Source organism: Abrus precatorius, unplaced genomic scaffold (genome assembly GCF_003935025.1).
Source record: "Abrus precatorius isolate BTA unplaced genomic scaffold, Abrus_2018 Scaffold11, whole genome shotgun sequence".
Taxonomy (NCBI): domain Eukaryota; kingdom Viridiplantae; phylum Streptophyta; class Magnoliopsida; order Fabales; family Fabaceae; genus Abrus; species Abrus precatorius.
In genome coordinates this window covers 4,415,074-4,440,022 of record NW_020874303.1, presented here as the reverse complement: position 1 = coordinate 4,440,022, position 24,949 = coordinate 4,415,074, and the positions used below count along the sequence as shown (strand labels likewise).

At 25.1% G+C, this 24,949-nt stretch overlaps 1 protein-coding gene across 2 annotated transcripts; it reads right to left on the bottom strand.

Annotated features, from left to right (window-relative positions):
• Nucleotides 1-22,515: 22,515 nt before the first annotated feature.
• On the bottom strand, nt 22,516-24,866 carry LOC113854901. 2 transcript variants are annotated; one of them, XM_027486222.1, is made up of 3 exons: nt 24,659-24,866; nt 23,135-23,340; nt 22,516-22,818 (listed from the first exon to the last, which is right to left on the bottom strand). In XM_027486222.1, exons 1-3 carry the CDS (start codon nt 24,746-24,748, stop codon nt 22,557-22,559), a joined length of 558 nt encoding a protein of 185 aa, XP_027342023.1. In that variant the 5' UTR covers nt 24,749-24,866; the 3' UTR covers nt 22,516-22,556. The 2 variants fall into 2 exon arrangements, with proteins under 2 accessions (XP_027342023.1, XP_027342024.1); XM_027486223.1 differs by having other exon boundaries at nt 23,135-23,333; nt 24,655-24,748.
• Nucleotides 24,867-24,949: the final 83 nt, after the last annotated feature.

Sequence of the window (24,949 nt, the reverse complement as noted above, 5' to 3'; positions counted from 1 at the left end):
ATGTGGAGGACATGGTCCGCACTCAGGTCCATGCCCTCAATGAAGAACTCCAGAAGCAGAATGAGGAGATGTGGAAGAGCAAAGAAAGTGCATGGAAGAAGAAGTGGGCAAAGAAAATGGAGAAGAAGATAGAGAAGAAGGTGGCGTCGAGAATGCAAAGGGAGGTCCAGCAGCAGATGACGCAGCAGCATTTGCAAATGCAGCAGATGCATGCTTATTTTGAGCTCATGAGAGCAAGCAGCTCCACACCTCTTCCTCCTCCTCCACCAGCTCCAGCACCACCGGTTTTCACCTCCATGCATCATTCTTCTACTGACTCCTCTTCTACTGATGATGATGCTCCTTCGGATTCTGACCATATAGATTATTCCTGATGAAGACTTGTATTTTATTTTTAAATGTATTTATTTATATGCTTTTTTTTTCTTCCTTTGTAACAACATTTAAATTTTATATTTTATAAATCATTTTGGAATGTTTAGATGCCGAATCTATAATTTCTATTTTGTTTATAAATTGTGATAATTAAGAATAGCAGGAAATAACTATCTATACAAATAAAAAAATATCAATTATAGTAAAATATATCACTGACGGATTACAGACGGATTTTTCCGTCTGTAATTTATAGATGGATTTTTCTGTCTGTGACTTACAGACGGATTTTTCCGTCTGTGATTTACAGACGGATTTTACCGTCTATAACTTACAGACGGATTCTACCGTCTGTAACTTACAGACGGATTCTACCGTCTGTAATTATTTACCGACGAGGATATTACAGACGGTTTATATCCGTCTGTAATAGAAAAAACTGTCTGTAATGCTCTAAAAATCCATCTGTAAATTTGCCTGTATAAACAGACTTTTTAGTAGTGCAAAGCAGTTTTATATCCCCTTTACATGTCAAAAGAATAATACTAAATACTAAAAAACAACGTTCGTGAAACGACACGAATGCCCAAAAAAGAACAAAGGACCAAAGGTGTTTGTATTTTGTCAAGTGAAATAAGAACATGACTTGCAATTTTATTTTGACTCTGTACAGCCAGCAAACTTCGTGGTCAAAATTCGTGAAGCGAAATTTATAGATCGATGAAATGAAAGTGTTCAGCCTATTTGCCATATACATATGTCAATCTACTGTTCAATTTATTCCCTCCAAATGATACTTTGATTTTTTTTTTCTACATAATTAATGGAGACGATATTTCATACGATTTTCATGACAAGTATATATGCCCTTGCATAGATTACTTCTCTAGTTTTTGCATAAATAAATATATATACTTTGAATAATAACTTAGCTTAAGAACCTATTTATCAATTTTCCAAAAACTTTTTTTTAATTGAACACTTTTTAAACCACTCAAAATATAAAAAGAAATGAAAAAGGCAAAGCAGACTTTTTTCTGTCCAAAACAAATGAATGGACATAATTAATTGGCTTTGAAAAAAGAATAGTATAAATCAATTAAGTAAAGCAAACTAAAAAATGAGAGGGAGAGAGCATAAGCAACCCTATCCTCTTCTCTCAATCTCTACCTCCTCTCCGGAACAAAAAAAAATATGTGTTTAGAATAATACACTGACAACTTAAAAAAAATAATTTATGACTTCCATAAACCCTTTTTACCTTATTTTTAATTTATCTCATTATGTTTTATGATTAAATTTATAGAGTCATTAAGAAAACATAAAATCAACTGGTTTAAGTGATGGATGTAATTACAGTGTGTATAAGCATTTTGGGTGGGTAGGTTGGTTAGAGGGTGGTGGGGTGTGGCATGGAGATTGGAGGTAATAATAAGAGGGTGTGAAGAATGATATTGATGGACAAGTCATTTGCAAGAGCCCCACCTGAATTTCAATGTCAACAAGCTAAGGCAGCTTTAGGGGCCATCTTCCATTGGCTTCAGAAACATCATTTTCAAAGAATATGGACAAGAGATCATCAAAACTGGCATAAGCAAATCCATTGATGGCCCGTATCCACTGCAATCAAACACAGTTCCTTTTCATTTCTCGTTTTCAATATTTTGGCTGAGAATTCAATGAGTTCAGTTGAGAAGGTACATGAATGCATCCTGCAAAATCTCATGCAGTTGACTTAACAGCAGTGGACGAGAGTCCTTGATATTGCCAAATATTTAATTACATTCATTTCTGGATTTCTTTTTTTAACAAAGGAGTCTTGTAATGTTTCATCTAATACTTCTTATAAGAATTTTTCATTTCAATTTCACTCCTTTCCTTCTTTTTTATCTGCTATTCATCTTAGAAGTTCAAGAAAATGTTTTTATCTGTTCCCATAAAATATATTTTATTTTTAATATTGATAATTATTAAACAAAATTATTTAAAAAATTAATTAATTAGAGAAAGGATTGGTAGACTAAGAAATTAAATTAAAATTTTCATACAAACTAGGACGTCAATTAATTTTTTAAATTATGTAAAACAATGCTAAGTTATAAAATAAAAAACGACAAGAGTATATATTCGTATCCATTTTTATTTTGATAAAATTAATTTTAAGTTATTAAATATTATTGAGATACGTGTATAAATTAATTTAAATCACTCCTTTTATTAGAATGTGTGTTTTGCATAAAAAGAAAACTTTCAACTATAAAGCAAACAAAACCTTAAAAAAAGTTGTCGTATGTAATTAATGTATCAATTTTAAAAAAAATTATAACATTCTAACTTTATCCTTAATTAAAATCAAAATTAATTATTATATTAATTTTTAAAATTTAAAAAGGTTTATTAATGAATTGTAAATATATAAACTAATAATAAACTATCCTAAAATTTTATAAAGAGACATATTTTAATCATCGACAAAAATGTTTAATTTTTTTTTTATAAAAAGAACTTGAAAGAGTATGATTCTATGTATCCTTTTAATAAATTTTTTATTACTTTATAAAGTAAATATGAAATAAAAAACAGATTTATCGTATAAAAATATTTATTATTTTATTTATTTAATATTTAAAATTTTATAAGCTTAAAAATTGGGATGATTTAAATATATTTCAAAAGTTAAATGGAGCATTATAGGTATTTAAGTAATTATTTTTAATTAAAATTAGAGATTGTTTTAAAATTTATTATATTAAAGTTAATACTAAAAGACTATATGAGTTATCTATTAAATTTTTAATTTAAATTTAAAATAAATAAAAATAGTATTTATGTTATTGTATGTATTTTTTTCAAGTTAACTCTTTAACCTTAAATAAATTACTTTTTATAGTAAAATGATATTTCTAAACATAAGTTTTTAACATGCTATTTGTTACTAACTAAAGTTAATAAAAATCATTAAATTATAAGCGTGTTACATCAAAATAAAAATTAATATTTATATCATTTTGTGAGTTAGGATGAATTTTAATTTAATGTACCACAAAGAGTTGTTTTTTTTTTTCCTTTTCGCAAGATAATGTTAGAAATTTTTTTATGATTCTGTAAGATAATTTGTACAAATTTAGAAGTATTTAATATTTTCTTATTTTTTCTAATTTACTGTTAAACTTCTTTAGTAGAATTTAATTTAAAGTTAAATTTCTTTAAAATAATACAATTAAGATGAAAGATAAGTTTAATTTTAAATAAGAATAAATTTACAATATTTACTAGTGTATAAATTACTTTTAACATTAGTTAAAAATAACATTTCAAATCAGTTAAATAATCAATAAAGATACAACTAATATAATAAGTAAAAAATTTCTACATCAAATATTTATAATTAATGTAATGAATGTGACCTTTTACCTCAGTTATAAAACGAATGACTTATAAAGTGTTTTGTCAGTGTTTAAGATGAATGCATTTGTATTTTCCCAACAATTTAACAATTGATTCAATGTTTTTAAATTTATTAATAACATCAATGTTTGTTGGAGATTTTATTTTCAAAAAGTTTGTAAATGAAAAATATGTAATATTTTGTCAATATTTTATATCAAAATTAATAGATTAATGAAAAAAAAAATACATAATGAAGTGAGATCCATTATTGACATACCTAAAATATTACACAAGATTAATGTTTATTAATGATGTAGAAAAAAATCTTAATAAAAATTCGAAAATATTATAAAAAAATTATTTCATTATTTTTAATTTGTGTTGTTTCATTTATGCATGATTATGAAATTTACATTTTAAATTTCTCTTACATCATATACGTATTGATTAAAAAAGCAACCTATGTTTCTACATTAGCTATTTAGCAACCAATTAAAATGTTTTAAAATTTCTAAATTTTATGGTTATAAACTTCAAAAAAGATATAATTTTTCTAAAATTTTAATATTTTGACCAGTTTTTCTATTTTTTATATTTCTTAGTGTTCTGTACGTTTTCATCCTTCATAATTTTTGTAAACAATAATGGTATTAGGATAATTATTGGTAGTGACCTTATTAATTGAGGTATTTTTATTATTAAAAAATCAATCCATCTAAAAACAATCATAAATTTTACTTTAATTTAAATTTAAATCGATATAAAAAATATATTTTTATATTAGTGATTTTAACAACTAATCTTAATTTTTTTATTATTTTAAAATATTTTATCACTTTTTATTAGATTTATTAATTAAAAAATAATGTAGAAAGTATTTTTTATACTTAGGTTATATATATTGTGGTTTTTAAAAATTAATTATCAAATAATTATTTAAATTTTTTTAAATGAGTGTGATCTGGTCAAAATTGTCTTCTAAATAAAATCAAAGAAGATATATTAATAGTATTTTTTATGGAGAGGCAGGGGATGAATTAATTTTGTCAAAAGAAGTATTTGCTACGTTTCTTTTTATTTTTTATTTTACTTTTAATGTCTGCAACTCATCATGTCAGAGTAGGCATATTGGCTGATTTGGGGCAACCAAAATTAAGGTATAAAAAGTGTGCAAAAATTATCTTTGAACAATAAATGATGATTAAATAATTACCAAATATGGATTTACAGGCTAAATAATATCTATAACTTGAATTGTTAACAGGTCAAAAAGTTAGACTTATGAATTAATAAGCTAATTTTTAATTTAAAATACTGAATCATTTAATAAACGTTTCTAATTAAATTGAACCTAAGACAGGTAAAATCCTCACTTTAAATTCCTGATTCTTTTACATTTCAATATTTTTTTAAAATAATCAAAATTTTAGTTAAAATATTAATTTAGTAAGAGCTTTTTTAAAAGAAAAAAAAAATCCCCTCGTCTACTTAGGACATTCTTTCTTTTTATCAAAAACTTTTATCTACTTTAATTTTAAAAATTTCATAATTTACTTTTTAAATTTTAAAAACTTTATCTCTTTAATTTATTATTCTTTAATATAATAAGATGTATATTATTAATATAGCAATATAATATATGTTAAGTTTTTATTTAGAAAATGTACATAAAATTGCTAATTAACTTAATAATAAATAGAAATAAGACTAGTTAATTACATGAGAACCATCGATTACATCCAACCCAGGAAATGGAAACAGCATTACCAACTTAGCTCACCATGATAGACCAAAGAGCAGTCCCACTTTTGTTACATTTTAAACCAAACAACAGAACTCAACCAAGCACCATTCTAATCATTGTAAGGACCAAGCTGTACTGCCCATGTTATTTTCAAAAGTTCAAGTAAACTTTAACTAAAATCATAATAATTTCAATAATCTTTTTATTAATTTAAAAATACTGTATCTCAAATTGAAACCGAAGATGAAGGGAGAGAGAAAAATAAGATTCATTTCGTGTAAATGCATTAGAATTTGAGTATGAATCCAATTTAAAATTAATAAATTGAATTCATCGACCATCTTATTCATATTCTTTAATTTATTATCGAGACGCTGATGGATATAAAACTTTATTATCTAACAAAGTGTCTTCCTTGGATACCTTTCTTACATACAGCAACGTGAAATCTTATTCTTATTTTTCAAAGCAGTTATTATTCTTTTTTTGTTTGGTTTTACAAAGTTTATATTATAATTTTCCACAAATGGAAAACCATGTATCAGTGCATGATGCGGTTTGCCTGGTGGAAAACAACTCGAAAATCATTTAAAAAGAACAAGTACCATTTATATATAAGGTTTGCAGTGTAATGAAACATCAAATTGCATCCAAAGCAAATATGCACAAAGTCAATAAACACTGTTCATTCTATTATATAATTTTTTATATCTTTTGTTTCTCAAACCAAGCCACTTTAAGTGCTTGCCATCCTCTCCAATGCTTTCTTCAATCAGGGATTTGGGTGACGGCATAAACCTTTAAAAATATTTTTTGTAATATTTTTGGGTTTTAATTTTTTTTTAATAATTTTGTAACTTTTGTTTTAAATATCAGCACTATTTTTATTAGATAGTTTTTAATTTTAAATTTTTTTATTATTTAGAGTTTCTTAATAGAAACACGGATAAACTGAACTTTCATTAGATTGCTGCTCATCACCTTTGAAGCTTATTTTCCATTTACATCAAATGGATTTTAAGTTTAACCATACTAATTAATAATGGAACTTCGTTGAAAATACAACCAAATATATAAAAGTAAAATTTATATTTAATAAACAAATTTATAACATCCCACATGTCTTGATTCGCGACGTCCCTGTTAGATCGTGGAATGGAATATATATACATTTGAAAACAGAAATAAAGCATAAAAGAAAGAAGCCCCGCATACGTATAGAAAATTTTGAATTAATAAATAATCTTGTAGTGTGTTTAAGGATATATAATAAAATTAATATATAACAAGTTTTAATTTATTATATATTTTTAAATATATTTTAAAAAATTAACTAAAAAATTGTTATATAATATACACATGTTCACTACTAAACATGTGAACGACGAATTATTTCAATTTAAACCGTAATTTTGAATTTAAATTCTAATAAATATAGGTATATTAAATGTTAAAAAAAGTTTATCTGAGTGAAAAATAATTATTTCAATTTAATCATTTAAGTTTCAACATCGTCTAATTGTCATGCGTATCTTTGAGATTAAAATTCGAGAATATTAATATTAATTAAATCAGGTTGCGAGTAATTTGATACTTGAGCAATCATTCATGTGTTACTTGATAATTCAATATTATCGCCATAAGTCGATAATCCAATAATATGAAAAGTCTTTTTATTTAACTTTTCTAAATTTTGTGAAAAGGTTTTTTTTAATTTGTAAAAAATATTTCATTTATTCTTTATATTCAATTTTTTCTGCTTTAAAAGTTTACTCAAATTGAGTTGATATTAATTACTCATTTATCACACAAGTCATTTAAATTAAATATTCATAGTGATGAGTTTTCATTTATACGTAGATTATATTTTAAAAAATTATGATTATAATTATAGAAAAATTACATGACTTAGCATTAATTATTGTTAATTGAACTTAATAACTCATTAATTATTGTTAATTTCGAACGATTCAAGCATCCAACATGACTTAGCACACTGTAGACCATCCATATCAGTGAAATTATATTCGTTAACTTATCAGACTAAATCCAATCCAATGTCCCATCAAACCAGAACAAAACAAATCTAAGTGAACCAATTAAAATAAGCTTAACTTAATCCAATCAATGATAATAATGCAATAGAACTGAATTGAATCCATTAAAACCAAACTAAACCCAATCCATAATAAAATATTTACCCGATCAAATCAAATGCAGTCACGTTTAATCGAATTGATCAAACCAGATTAAATCCAACATAAATAAAACAAATCCGATAATTTGGATACAATTATTTCCATGTCCTAATAACTCGTTAAATACTTTTTGTTGGAGATAATTTTATAATTAATTTAATAACTAAAAATATTAAATGAAATATCATCAGAATAATTAATTGAAATAATCATTATTAAACAAAATTTAGGATAGTGGTAACAAATGTTCCATTTCTCTTAAAGATATTTTCTAAAGAATAAAAATAAAAATATTACTCGTAAATAGAATATTTAATAGTAACACATAGGAACGTTTAAAAATCTCATTTTGTTTACCAAAAAATAAAAAAATCTCATTTTGTGTTTACTTCACACTTTGGTGGTAGTTTTCAATTTGTTACTACATATCATCACAACACTTCTCACCAAAACCCTAAAACTATGCTAAAACCGAGACAAATACGTTGGTCTATAGTCAAGAAGGATAAATTTACAAAGTAATTAAGGGAGGTGTTGGATGTTAACCAACTGTATAACATATAATTAATTAAATAAATTATAAAATTTGAGTTTGTTTTTAAATTACGTATACAAATTATATATAGACCACAATTTAATTATAAAAAATAATTAAAGAAGGAAGGGTCTGACCCAGACTTATTAATCCTTAAATATATCACATCTATTAACATTTTGTTCGACCCGAAAAAACATATATATTTAAGTTATTTTTTAAATGTTTTAAATTCAAGTCACCTGAAGTAACACTCAATTGGTTTAATATGAACAATTTAGATTAATGAAAATATACACAAAATGCTTTCATATTCATCTAACTTTTTTTTTTTAGTAAACAAGATGTTTAGATGAGTTCAATTTCAAGAGTTTGGTGTGATTAATATTGTCAGAAAAAAATTACATGAAAGAAATTACACACTTAAAAAAAATCACATTTTGGCCATGAATGAGAGAAAATGTTTTAAAAAAATAGTTGCAGGACATACATAAAATGTAATGTCGCTTAATAAAGAAGAAAATAGAAGAGAAATTCTATTATTTTAATGGAATTTTTCATTTTTATCTATAAAATAAATATTATACTATAATTATTTTAAAAGACATGAAACATAACATAAGTACACGTTTCTGAAGCACAATTATCAATATCATGACATATTAAAGTGTTTATTAAAACATTCATTTTAATTTAAATAATAATTTAAATTTATTTAAAATATGAAATTGATTACTAATACATAATTATAATTTATTTAATGTAGTAAAAGGTATATTTTATAATTAAGCGTTAATAATATTGAATAACAGTTTTAAAATTTTAATTAAAAACTCATAACATCATGTACCATTTTATACAAAGATAAAAATTAGTTTTATTTGAATACTATTTTATTTTTTATTTTTTACTTTTCTACCTAATCAAACAAATAAAAAAAACAACTTTTATGTCTCTTATTTTCTGTCAAATTAAATAACTTCAGAATCCATTTATTTTTTGTTCTTTCTTGTTTCTTTCTATCCTACCTCTTTCCTCTTTGCTTTCATTTTCTTTTTCACATCCAATCAGAGGCTAAAGCATAAAGTGAAATTAAACACGGCTTTGAACCGTAACTTCGTAGTATTTGTTCGACTTTTATGCAATGTAATTAACTGCTACTATTTTGATTAATCAGCTTTTTCTTCTTTTGTACCACCACTTGTGGATGATATGATCACACCGAGAATTACACGAGCACATATTAACTTTCCCCTTAAATAATCAATTAGCTGATATTTTCATTTGCATGCATCTAACAAATATTCAACTGTGGCCAAATATTCGGCAAAGTACTCTGCATATAGCAGATTGTACATTTGAGAAATAAACGTGGACACCACAACTCAATGGTAATCTCGCATTATTTTAAGCTAACTCAAATTTGATCAAGTTCAGTGCTTTTAGGTAAGAGTGAAAAGGCTTTGTTTTTCTTTTTAAAATGAAAAATAATTATTATCAACTCCATTCCAATACTGTACCAAACAAATTTAATGACAATGTACCAAACAAATTTAATGACAATGTCCCAAAAAATTTAAAAGAAAGTAAGATGGAAATGTAGATAGATAATTATTATCCACACAAGTTATGAAATATATAGTTAGAAATTGGATGTGGCAGCATTGATTTCTTGGTTCATAGCCGCAACAAAGTGAATAGAGTTGTGGAAGGAAAGAGACCTAACTTATGAACTAACAAATCCAACTAGAAAGATAGATGCATATATGTAGCAATAAAGTAAGATGTCATTACTACTGTGTAAAGCTGAGGGCATGTGTGTGGCAGCTATTGTCAAAGCTAGCCAGATAAATGATCGATCATGAGGATCTCTTATTTTTCTATCTTGTTTAAAGCATGCATGTGCACTGTACTATTTCTCCCATTTAATTTTTAAGATAAGAAGAGAAGAAACCGCCGGACACAAACATAAATGCGTGCCTGGCCTCTTCACTATTTTAGAACAATCTACCTAAACCCTATTACTATATTTCATAAATCTACTTATCATTTTTTATTGTTAATTATGCATTTACGTATAGGTAATTAACTATATTGTCAATGCTTATTTATATTTCAAAATATGAATCTTCAATCTAACACCACTGATAAAATTTAACTTTGCTAAATGGAAAAAAAAACTATTAGACAATGTTAATTAATACCTTGATTGAGATTTACTATTCAACGGGTCTCAATCTTTGTTTGGTTCAGCAAATTGGAAATGTCCTTGTTATATAAACTCATAGTGGGATAAAACAATTGGCAAAAGGAGGTTGAGAATATATATATATATATATAAAAATCACAAAACAGGATGTAAGAATTATAGCTGGCAGAATAGTATTAGGTCTCTATCTATGTTGGATTTTCCAAGTATTAAAGTTAATTCTGTGGGAAATGGAGTTAACAGAAGTTATAATATACACAGGAACGAGAAAATTGGTTCAGGTAATAAAAATTCTTCTAGACCATATAGGTTGCACCCTACTCTGATGGGTTCGGTTTGGCCCAAGATATTAGGGTTGTGTGTGTTTTCTTTCTCTCTTTTTTTTTCCTTTTTTTATAACAGGAGAGTTTGCACCAACTGGCTATCTGAATATGATATATAAATAAGACTACGACTCATTGCATAGATACCCACTCACAAGGAGAGCATAATATATTGTGTGTTTCTCAGTGTTTACCTAGCTAATAAAGGTTAAGTTTTCAAGTTGATTTCTTTATATATGTAGTATTGGAGCTTAATCAATGGTAAAATTTTAACTCTTGATTCAACATAATTAAAGATGAACTTGTAATTTCATTTACCCTTTCCTGAAAGCTTTGAAAAAAATCCATTAGTATTTTTTCATTTAATCGTAAATTAATTTTTTTATTAAGTATTTTAAAATATTAATTAATGAATTAATAATTATATTTTTAATAAAAATTGCTATAAATATATTATTTATATTTGATGTCGTATTTTTGTTTTTAATTAATACCTAAAAAACATTAATTTATATTTTTTTTATTGAGTTAAGTTGATTTTTTTCTTTCGCAACAACCAAAAAATATATTAGAGCGCAATTCTCCATAATTTTGGACTATACAAAGTGGATGCACTTTTCATTCTACTAGTATTATTTAAAAATTAAAAAGCCGTTCTTTAAAATACTTATTTTAAATTGCAAATTTGAAAATATATATATATAATTTTTAATTATAAATTAAAATTAATTTATTGTTATGTAAATTTAAATGCATATATCTTAAATTCAAAAAAAATTATGAGTTTTTTTTGTTATAAAACAAAATTAATTATTTATTTTGTTGAAACTCAAATTTGTATAACGAATTAATCAAATAATCTATATTTAAATAAACAAAACACTAATAAAAAAATATCAAATAATAGAACATTTTATTATTAATAAATAGAAAAAAATAAAGAGAAAAGTCTGATAAAAATACTTATAATTATAAAAGACACTAACTTTATTAACATACACAAAAAAAAAATTAAATATTAACTACTCTTTAAAAGTAACTATAAAAAATAACTAATATATAACAACTTTCTAAAATTAAATAATGAATTAATAATCATACTTTTAATAAAGATTGCTATGAAATATATTTATATTTGATGTCATATTTTTGTTTTTAATTAATACTTTGAAAGTATTAATTTATATTTTTTCTATTGACTTAAGTTGACATTTTATTCCTTGGCAATAAAAAAAAGGAGATTAGAGATCAATTCTGCATCTTAAACTATGTAAAGTGAATGCATTTATCTTTCTATGCTTCTAACACAACTTAAAATATGAATTTACAATATAAAAAATATACTACAATAACTGTGAATACTATTATCGAATTCTTTTTTAATTTATTATATAATTCTATTATTGCCAAATTCTATATGTTTTATTGTCTTTTTCTTTTGTATTATCAATAGATTCCTTTTTTATAGATTATCTCTGCTTCTTTATCTAACATCTACGTAATTTAAAAAAATAAAGATTAATTCGTAAATATGTTAAATATAAGAACCAAATATATATTTTAACTAATTATAATTTTAAACTAATACGATACATAAATTTTAGTTGACTAATAAAAAAAGTTACTTAATTGTATATTTTACCTTTTATTTTATGAAAGAATGAATAAAATATCAATGTTAGCATTTTTATTATAATTTTATAACATGTAACAATATCAAATTATTTATAATTTTTATTTGTCATAATTAAGTATTTAGTGTCTAGAGAAGTTGTAAAATTTAAAATTAAATATCTTAATTAAGTGTTTGTACAACTTTTTTGTAAAATTAAATATTTATTTAAGTTTATATTTTTTAAAAATATATCATTTTTATAATATATTTGAAAAAAAAATTTTATATAAGAAATAAAATATTTATTATATTTAAAATATAAAATTATATGATTACTTAAAATTTTAAATAATAAATTTAGAATTTTGTTAATCTTAGTCTTTAAAACTGAGGATAAATAATTAATAATAGCCAAATTTTATTAAAAAAATTTATTTATTCTATTTTTATAATTCTAATACAATAATTATGTATTTTTTTAATAAAAAATATCTACTTATGAATACTTAAACTTAGTTCCAAAAACTAAGGTTTAACAAAACCTTACAATTTATTGTATGAATAAATTTATAAATATTTTATCAAGATATAAATAATCAATTTTTACTATATCTACTCTAAATTTTATTAGTTATTCTTTTTACTATTTATTCTATTAATTAGATAATATATATATATATATATATATATATATATATATATTATGTCAACCTAAAAAGACTACATAATATCTAAACATTTTTATTTGTAATAATTTTTTTTATCATATATGATTTTTTTTATATTTTAATAACTATAATTATTATTATTTAATTGATTTATATATTTATAAATTAATAAATTTTATTAATAAATATATAAAATTTTAAACCATAAATAATTTTTGACTTAAATATATGAATTTTTAATATTTTTAAAATTTATCATTTTTTTACTTAGTGACTTGTTATAAATTTTTTAAAATAAGTCTATCAATTTTTTATTAAAATATATATTTATTTTTATAATTAATATTTGCTTACAAATCAATTTTTATATTTTTAAAAAATTATATTTTAACTTTTATATAAATATTTTATTACATTTTAATCTATATCGTAATATTGTTGTTAAAGAACAAAAATATAAAAATTAAAATCAAAACAATTTCTTAACGTTTGAAATAAGTTTATTTCTTTAAGACTGAGACGCTCGGTACAACAGATTTCACATCAATCCAACTAGAGCTGAACTTGACAGAAGTACACTGTCAAATCCATTTCTTTTTATGTAAATAATAATGATAACGATGAAGAAAAAATTTATACTAATTAGTTACATATAAATGATAAGACGGAAATTCACTTGCTTCAAAAGTTTAATTTTTTTACATCATTTAATAATTTATTATAAATATTAAAAGTTATTAAATTAATTTTGATTATGTAATTTTGTTTTAATAATTATACACATAATATTTTAGATAAATTTAATTTTTGTAATGTTTTATTAATTTATTTATAATCTTAGCTAATTATTATTTTTTATTTTTAAAATCAATTACAATTTAAATAAAAATTACTTATTTAATTAGTATTTAACAGATAATTACATATTAAAAAGTAAAATAAAATAATAACAAAATATAATTATATATACATAAAGATGACTTGAAATTATAAATAAATTAATTAAAAATCAAAATGACAGATTTATTTTAAAAATATGATAATTGATTTAAAATACAACTTTTAAAAATTAAAATTAATTATATGGTGTTTAAATATGATAAAAAAATAAAATTATGTATATATATATACATATATAATAAATTTAAATAATTTATTCATTATATAAATTAAAATTAATGGCCCTGTGAAGTCAAGTAAATATTCGGTATAAAGTAATAAATATTATTTAATATTCTGTAGTAAAAAAATCTGTTTATTTATCCTTTTTACTTTTCTTTTATAAGTAGACATTGGGCCTTATGAGTTTAACAGGTCAACCCTAAATTAATTATCTGATAACTTAAAAAATTAATTTTTTTTTTATATGTTACTTAATCTTAGTCATGATGTTAATTTATTTTAAGTTAACCAACGAAGTGGTTTATACTTTCACTCTGAGATAATGAGGAGGGGATGGATAGTAGTTTCGTCCTTGGATAAGACCAAAAAAATATTTGATTTCTTTTGATTTTTGAAGTGACTGAATAAGATTTTATCTAATATAATATCTTTGGTTATTTGATGAAGTTGAAGGGGTGATTAATACCTTTTGTCTTTAGATAAAGTCAAAAGGGTATTTGATTCCTTTTAATTTTGAAAGTGACCAAATAAGATATCATCTAGTATAGTTATGTTGCTTAAAATTAAATTTTTATTTTCAAAGTTATTATTAATTGTTAATGTATATTGAATTTTATTATATTAATTATTAAGATAAAATTTTAATTGAAAATAACACTTAAAATAATACATTTAGGTTTTATCTAAACAAGAAAGGCCACGCCAATGTATGGGACAGGTGATGCCAAGCATTTTAAATTTTCTTCCTCCTCACCAACCTACAATGCTAAATCAAATGATCTTTATCACATTTGGAGGCAGACCATATTAATTGAAAGCTAAGCCATGAGTAAAATCACAACCAAGTTTAGTAGGACAGCCTACAAGTGAAAATTAAATACATAGCATATTCTTATGGAGTTTCTCTTGAACCCAGTTAAGATCTCACACATTTGAATGTGTGTTTCTCTTCAACATTCAATTTTGTTGCAATCTTATCTAATGATTCGAAGTAGCAAAATATACTACAATTATTTATATATATATAGGCAACACTTTTTTGTCAATGATTAAAAAATATTTTTAATGCATATAATAGACAATAATTTTTAAAGTGTGAACAGTTTTTAGTAACAGTTACAAAACCATTTTTAAACATTGAAAAGACAATATTTTTCTTGTCAATCATTGTAAAATTGTTTCTAAAATATGAAATAGACAATGATTTTTTTAATTATTGGTCATTTTCTTATCAATAATTTTAGTAACATATAGATAGACAGTATTTGTTAACACATGGACATTATTTTTGTCAAATTAAGAATACAATTAGTAAAAAAATATTGCATATAAATTATGATAAACTGTATGTAAAAATGTTTTTTAAAGTATTTAAGAATAATTATTGCTTAAATATATTGTAAATAACAATAAAATTGAAGTCAATGGTATACAGGTGCATAAATGTGCTCTGATTTATTTATTTTTTCTATGAATAAGTTGATGATGCCAACAAGTTTGATACAAATCCTTTAATGTGAAAGAATAAAGAAAGTTAACGGTTTTTGGTATAACGAATGAAGAAAGCTAAAAGTAAAATAAAGAAGTATATAAGTCATGGATAGTTAATTTTGAAAGTTAATTACTAATTTAGATAAATTTTTAAAAATTAACTCTTCAAAATAATTTTTTTTTTAAATTTTTATTCACTAAATAATTTCACTAATCTATTAACTAAATATATTATAACTTCTTGAATAAGTTATAAACTTGAGTTATTAATCACACTTATACTTTAAGTTTGATATTAAACATTACAGATACAAATGTTCTATTAATTATGATAACTCTTTTTTTCATAGACACATCAAACACACAAGTAAAACAAACATTAGATTAATTTATTCGTTCATCTAATTGTCTAATCTTAAAGGAAAAGATTATGTTTACAGTCATCTAATTTTGTTTGAGGAAATCAATAAAATTTCTCAAGCTCAACACAATCGAATTTTGTGGCATGCCGACAGTTTGTATTCATACTTTTACGTTTTGCGAGATACTAATGTTTTTCATTTAAGCCAAAAATGGAATTAATATGACATCATAAATGGACTATAAGTGTAATAAGCGTTTCAAAATGTATTAAAAATTATGTAAATTTAGATTCAATATAAAATTTGTAATTAGTAATGTTAAAATAAATGTAGATTTATTATAAATTAAATATAAATGTAAAAATGCGTAATTATATTCATGTTTAAAATTTTATATTTACTTTAATATTATGAATTAGAATTTTTATATTAAATTTCGTTTATAATTTTTTTAACGTGAACTTAAAATGATACTAAAATTCAAACAATACTATATAACTCTTGGCAATCCAAAAATAAAAATACAGCCACGTAAATGAGACAAGAAAATCCTTTAAAAAAAAACCCACATCCATAATTTTTTATGCTTATCAAATTCCATTTCTACCAAACAGAGAAACCCACCTTTTACAATCCACTTTGAGGCACTTAGCCGCACGTTGTTGGATCTTTATGAGACATTTTGTTTTCATAAACTAAATTCCAACGCTGCTATTTTAGTCACGCCTTGAAAAATATTAAAAGTTGTTACTTTAATTTATGTATTTTTGTCTTTTGACTCCACATTGGATCTTTACATAGACGTATACCCCAAGCCAAAAACTGTTGCACACATTGTTCCATTTCAAGATAGTGCACAGTTTCTCCGTAATTGGTAAGCTGTTCCACCTTGCTCCTCATTACACACTGCAACCATAGTTGTGCACAGTACCAACCTCGAAACTGTGAACACACAAACATGATAAAAGTGTTATCTTAGTGACGTGATACTGTGCTGATAACTTCACAGCTAGTAGGATTTTCTGTGGCCCTATCCAATCTCTGAAATATGCAGCTTTATATTATATGATATCACTTCATTAGATGCTCCAAAACTTTCACAAACTAAGCCAATTCAATTTATGACCACAGTACAATTATGAACCATCAGCTAATGATTTATAGTGAGTAGGGTAGCTGCACGCCCTTAGGTACTAAGCTAGGTCTGTTTGGTTTCCGCACATAGTAACAAATTAAGAGGGACGGCTACAATTTTAATTTCTATTTTTTGCCTTTAAAATTTGATTTTGACAATGGATTATTGAAATTTGATTAGAAGGGTGGTTTTGATAGATGGGTTAGGACAAATTGTTTTGATTAAAAATTTAATCTGGATTAGTATTTGTCAACGGTGTTAGTTGGGGATGTTGTCTCCTAAAACGATTGATAGCGATGTGAACCTAGATTCATTGCCAATGGCTTATATGAGGCCAAAATATGTGACTATTGATAGTTTAGATTAGTGTATTGCAATCATGGTTGAAAGGATAAGAAATTAAACCTGCCTTTCATTTGAATTTTGAAACAGAAGAAAACTTTGTTTTTTAACGTCAAAAATCATTAGTACAAGTCACATTGCTGTCACTTTGATGCAACTTTTGAGATAAAATCAAAATGAAATTTATGTACGGGAGATTATTGCCTTTCATTGTCTGATTAATATTCAAATGCCAATATTGTACAAAATTATCTAATATTACACACATTTTAAACGGCTTGAAATCATCTTCACTATTCTAATTTAGATATTGGAGATATTGTATTGTATTCTCTGTAATAATAAAGGTGCTATTAGGGATTTTGTGGAATTGGTAAGGATAACTTTTGGTTTTCATTGGGCATGAAATTTTGATTCAATTACAATTTGATAATATAAAGAATGATAATGAATTAATCAATTTGATTTGTTCACATAATATAACAATTTTAATATTATACTACTATATGGATAAAATATACAATTTAAAAAGAATAAAATAAATATGAAGAAATGTGTTATGGCATATATTTTAAAAAATAAAGATAAATATAATATTATGTTATTTAAAAGCTTATTATCCATACATAGTTATTAAAAATACAATAATAAAAAGGAAATAAAGCATCGAATTAAGTTAAAAGAATCTGAAATATAATTCAAACTTATCTTTGATATACATGAGTCAAATTTTATAAACTTAAATATGCTAAAATGTTCTTGGAACTAAATCAGGTTAGTGGGACAATAAGGTCATGGATAATGCCCTATGTGTTATAAAAAATTTACATGATTAATTAAAATTTTTGTGGCTAACAGTGTGGCAATGTTGGGCATTGGAAAGTGAGATAGTAAAATTATGTGACCAATAAAAGAGGAATGCAGAAAAGTACAATTGAGGTACTGCATGCTTTGATTTTGGCAATAAAAAAGTTTCTTAGTATTCATTCATATGAAACGAATACTTGGAGTCTTGTGTTGGGGTTTGTGCTGTGGTGTAAGTATTTGCTTCGATATTGTTCCATTGAAACAGTGTCATATGTTTCAGAGATACCAAGCATTAACCATAGTGTGCATGTGGCATTTTTCTTTTTTGGGTTCAGGGATTTGACCCTATGGATTCGATCCTAGTAACTATATTAACTACATAGGTTCTTAAAATTCAACTCAATCCCATTTTATTTTATTTTTCTTCTCACTGTTTAATTTGAACATTTTAAGTCATGAGGGAACCAAGGCCTCTTAGGCAAGAGTAACTCCATTTCTTATTACTATTTACAATATAAGTTACATTATTCAAGTCTATGCAATAGTTTCATCTTAATTTGCAATCTCAAAAAATTATGAATAGTTAAATTATAAAAATGATAAACTTTGAAACTTGTATTGTCACATATTTTATATGTTTTAAAACAAATAATATTGACAAGAAATATTAAATGTAATATCATGATATATATAAATTGTTATTAATAATACATAATTATTTTTAAAAATTTAAACTAAAATATATGATACTGGATCAGATTGAAATAGCCCAAAATATAATATGAATTATATTTGTCATTAAAATATACTGTATTTAATTCTCAAAAATTAAACTCGTTAAAATTAACTTCACACTAGATTGAATTTGAGAGATAGATCAGTGTCATAAATGTTCCCATATGCATGGATTTTACTATTTTACTTTTTAATGAGGACCATAATGTGATTTTTTGTTATGAAACTGTTTAAAGTAAATAGAATATTTTCTATTATAAGGATATATCAATTAATTTTTTTAGAAGACTCTGAATTTGAAATTAAATTTAAAATTAAAATCATCCAGGTGACATGAATAAAAAATATAATTAATAGATAATTCCCCTTAATTTATAAAAGAAAAATTTCTTATCATTCGGTCAGTTGCCAGATGATTATTCCTTGTCTCCCATTTTGCCACATTTATAAGAATATCGCCTTTCAGTGTTTCTTCCATTTCTGTTTTATGGGTCAAACCCTTTATGTCATGCTTTGAAGTCTTCAGCTATTTTCTGTTTTTTTTTTTAAAATGCTTATTATTGGCAAAAATTATGTGTATGTAATTTAAGTAGGCCCAAACATTTCATTTTCTTCTCAAGTAACATATACCAAACAAATTTCTTTTCAGTTAAAAAGAAATTTATTTTTTTCAGAATAAAAAATATATTCTTTGGCTATATATTAACTTTTCTCAATAAATCTAGTTTTTCTGGCCCATGCACCCAATGTAAAGAACTTCTTTCGTTTTTTTATTTTTTAAAATATCACTTTATGCTTTTATTTTCTATGTTTTTATAAACATTTTTTTTTACGGAATTCACTCTATTTTTCATTCTAAGACTATGCATTCAAAATTTCAAAGTTGACATCTACCCATTCCATCTGTGATTTTAAATGAATCGATTTATTGAACAACTCATGAATTGAGTAAAAGTAAACTAATCTAATTAAAATATTTATTTTGATAAACATGAGATAATAAATCCAGTCTTTTACTATAATTTCACAAAAATTCCACTACAAAGCTGAAAAAGATGAGTATAGAAAATAATTATATATACTGAAAACATGAATGGATCATTATTATTAACACGAATTTTATCCTTGTTATTTGTTCTATGGTTAGGAGAAATTTTGCGTTTAGGAATAATTCAAACACTTTGGCATTATCAATCAATAATTTTAACAATCCCACCATCAAGAAAAAAAAATGGTTGTACTTTTTTGGGTGTTCTCTTTGGGTCAACACTTGTTTGGGTTAAAAAAACAAAACTCAAAGGTCAAAAGCAAAGTCCTACAGGCAAACAAACAAAAGGCTAGAAAGCCAGCCCAAGTTCAAACATTCACAAAAGATTTAAGATTAATTTTCATTCACAATTCGTAATTGTTGTTAACTTGAGAGAACCCTTTTAATCTAATAAGAGAATACGAATGCTAAAACAAATTTTTAATACATTATTTATACACTTTTTGTTTTAGCCGAAACTTGTTAAAAATTATAAAAATATAAGTGAGACTCATTAAATTAAAATTCACATAATTTTTATGATTTTTAATTAATTTCATACAATAATCAACTATATGAACTGCATTTAAATTCACATAACATTTGTTTTAAAAGTATGAACGGTATTTAAAATTTTTTTAGTTTGCTTTTATTTTCCCCTAGTTCAATCAACTCAATTTTTTTTTTCGTTTGGTCAACCAACTCAAATTTTAGTTTTTTTTTTGTGGTCATCAATTTTTTTTCTTTTTTTCTTTTTTATCTTTATAATAATTTTATTTATTGTTATAACTCGTCTACTTATCTTGTCGGTGTTATTTATTTGGGCTTAACCTTTGAGTTTTTGGTGAAAATAGAAAAAAAAACTATTAATTTTTTTTCTAGTTTTTATCAAAAAATAATTTAAAACTTCAATTTTTTTTAAAGGGGGGATCCATGAGTTGGCTCGGTCGGGTAACAATTTGCATGTAGCCGAATTGAACTAGCAAAATTTTACCCCACATTTGCATTTAAATGCCTACTACTTTAATGCATTGTTTGAATAAGAAAGAAAATAAATAGAAAAAAAAAAGAATAGTGATATATTTTCTTTTATTAAATTAAGAGAAAGTGGATTTTTAAAAATAAAAATTTAACTTTTTTTCTTCCTCTCATTTATTTTTCAACTTGAATATTAACTTGCTTGCTCTCTTCTCATTTTCTTTCCACAGGAACAAACCAAACACATTGGCCCTTCACTGATGAAGACCCATCTACTATTCGCCACGGCTCCACCAGTGTTGGGCTAAGCCGAGAACATGAAAAAACTTGTTCTGTCATTTACTCGCATAGAAACATTATTGATATATTAAGTATGGGAGAAAAATGTTAAATTAAGAGTAAAATCAAACAGTGAGATTTATATAATTTCTAATAAAATTTTACTAATAACTAAAAATATATTAAAAATAACGTGTTAGAAAATATGTTTGCTTATGTTATTCTTCCTTGGGTATCATTCAAGTTAACTCATAGTTTGATTGAATATAATAAAAATGAAATTGATATTATATATGCATTATGTCTTTCATTTTAAGTTATAGAATTATATTTTTTAAATTATAATTTAAAAATATATAAGGGATAAAAATATAAATATCATATTATCGTTTACATCAACTCTATTATATTATATAATATTAGTAAAATGCCACCTAGATAGATAATAAAGAAAAAAATAACAAATTACTAATAAAAGAATAAATATAAAAATAAAAATATTTTAAAAAATTAAAATGAGACTAAATAAAATAATCATAAATTTTTAAAGAATTTTTTTTAAACCTTTATCTTTTTTTTTTCTCCTAGTAAATTGTTTGATTTGCCAGTTCTTCAACGCTGTAACCACAATTTGGTGCAACTGTATAGAAGAGCTACTGATTAGTATTTTAGAAGTTGATTTCAATTTTCAAATGAACTATAAGCCAAAATTAGCAGCTGCCTTATGCTCTACATGAGAAATTAAAAGGGTAAACTACTAAATCTTTTAAACAAAATTGACCATACTACATATATTCACCCGATAATTTTTAAAAAAAATACTAACAACACATTCTTAATTATTGACTAAAATTAATTAATCATTAAATTATAAGTAAAAAAATAAAATTTTTGTAATTTTCAACAAATTTTAACTAATAATTAATAGTATTTTTAATATATATTTTAAAGGACTATTAGCAATCCTCTTGGAATAAAATGACTGAAATTTACAGCGGCAAGTGCAAGAAATTATTTTCTCTTGTTGATATGTATACAACACAAAGAACTTCAAAAAATGTGAGAGGCAATGAATGATCACCACCCCTTAAAACAAACATTGGTAACAACAAAAAAATTACTAAGATACAACGTATACATTCTAGTAAAGCAACTAAACTATAAGCACAAGAAATGCAACAGAATCCATAGTCCAGATATAGTGATGCCTAACTAGCAAGCTCATTTGTAGGTTCCCATACCTACGCCAGTCTCACCACCGGCATAAGGTTGGAAGCTTTCCCTGGCCCTTGAGTAGTTGATATAGTAGAATTCAGAAACTATGGCAGTGAAGAAAACGAAAGCAGCGCCAGCAGCAAAAACTCCCTTCCTAACCATCTCGCAAGAAGGGGGGTTTTCCACAAAGATGGTCCTGTATTTGGTGTGATAGGCATTTTCCACTGATCCAGCCAACAAGCACACCTCAGCTATGAAGAAAAACACCCTGAAATAGACAGTTCCAAAACAAATTCTTCAGGTGAAATACCCAATGAAAAAAGCAATAAATATTTAATTTAACTTTGCAGGATATATGATATATTTGTATACACAAGGTAGTGAAGCGCTTAATGAATGCTAGCTCATTATAAAACTTAACTATGAAACTTACTAGAATAAACAGAAAACACCTTTTGTCAACATAAGTTCATATTTTGATAAGCTATGTCAACATATGTTGTTCATAACTCATGAGCTCTTCTAAACAAGACTTTATAAAGTTTATATAACTGTTGCTAATTTGGCGAAGAATGATAATTTACCAGCAGATTATGAAAAGTACAACTGCACAGGCCCTTGAGCCTCCAGGGCTTAGAGGCTTCCCACAACAGAAGCATCGACTTGCCACCATTATTAGGACTTGACTAACCATGAGGAACAGAAATGCTCCAACACCATAGCCAGTTGCTATATCTGAGTCATAGACACAGTGATTATAATTCTGATCCCTGTCCAGAACAACTTTAGCCTGCCAACCAAAACATACATTGATATTTTGTTAAGTAGGAGGTAGAAAGGTTAAATCTCAAAATTGATTGCAACCTAAGTATAAAAAGGTCACTAACAAGTCATTAGGAGTGAATTAGTGGAGAGGGGTTTAGATAATTTACAAGGCATCATAGGTTCAAACTTCAATGTCATTAATGTACCAAGGAGGAAAAAACCATTTCATTATTTTAACCGGAGGAATTATGACTATACATCTCCTAAATCTAATAACGGGATAACTTCTTCACAAGAACTTAGTGAAAAATTTGAAAACTAGACGAGCCTTTTGTTTGGTATAAAGTAAAAATTCTTCACTTGAACCATGAGAAATGAGTTACATCAATCAGGATTGAAAAAACCTTGACTGTTTAGTTCTATAAGCAATCATGAGTTACCCAAATCCATTAGGGAAACACCTGTGTTTGTTAACTAGTCATAACTTCACAACGGAGCAAAGGAATGCACAAGTACACGGTTGAAGCTAAGTGGCATGCATATATGGCTCCTTTGAAGAAAACAGAATGAGAAGTTTTCCTGATTGAATTTTAATGATAGAATTCTGATGAACTATTTGCCTAAATTTGATATATATTCAAGTTAAAAAAAAAAGAGAACAATGAGAGATCTGAGTTTTCATATCACATTTCTTCTTGCATACAAACAGGACAGTATCATGTATATACAGATCTGGTGTTCAATTTGCAAAAATAGCCAAAGAAATCACAAACCTATCACATCAATGAAGAACTTCTTCATCCAAGGAAGAAAAGTTCAAGATTCAGCATGTCATTGAATGCGAACAAACAAGGCAAAAAGTCAAACAGAAACACAAACTATTGCACATAGTTTTATTTCTAAACTTCATTCGTATCACATTCACAATAAGTTTATAAGAACAGAACAAATTTTCAACAATGAACAGATCTGGGTATGCCACAACAGATAAACCAGGAATTCAACAACGAAACAGAGGAAAAGTCCTTGGAAGCATTTATGCTAACATGTGATAACCCTTACCCAACATCAAATTCCCAAACTTTAGTTCATAGAAAGAAAAGTACAACACTAAAGATTCAAGCTTTGCGCACATTTTCTCATTTTTTCAACAATCAAGGGAAAAAAAAATATCTGCTCTTATATCTTGCAATGAATGATTCATTGATCATATGATTCTTCTGAAACCAATAACTGAAAAAACCACTGAACTCAAACCCAAAATCTTGTTTTGAATTTGGAGAAGAAACAATGAGGATAATGGAAAGAAGAAGAAAATGGAGAATTGCAATGCGAACACTCACAGTGCTTCTTCTCTGTTCAGCTGCCACGGCAAGACCAAAAGCAATCAAGTCAAAAACGAAGACAATGATGAGTAAGAGCTTGGAAGCCATGGAAGCTGAGAAGAGAATGTTACTGAATTTGGGTTCTATCTGCTCTGTGTGCTCTGTTATGTCTTCAGTGCTCTTTGCAGCTATAAAAGCCAGCTGGATTCCTGAGTGTGCAAGTTAAGCAGAGATAAATCACCAAAAAAATTAAAACAAAGAAAGAAAAAGATTGAAAAGTTTTTAGGAAAATAAAATACAAGTAGAAAA

Bases quoted from the DNA above. Each gene is read 5' to 3' on its own strand.
- LOC113854901 (XM_027486222.1), bottom strand. From the start codon at position 24,748: ATGGCTTCCAAGCTCTTACTCATCATTGTCTTCGTTTTTGACTTGATT. The intron at 23,341-24,658 runs GTGAGTGTTCGC...TTTGGTTGGCAG, and splicing joins CTGAACAGAGAAGAAGCACT to GCTAAAGTTGTTCTGGACAG. The intron at 22,819-23,134 runs GTAAATTATCAT...TGTCTATTTCAG, and splicing joins GTACTTTTCATAATCTGCTG to GGTGTTTTTCTTCATAGCTG.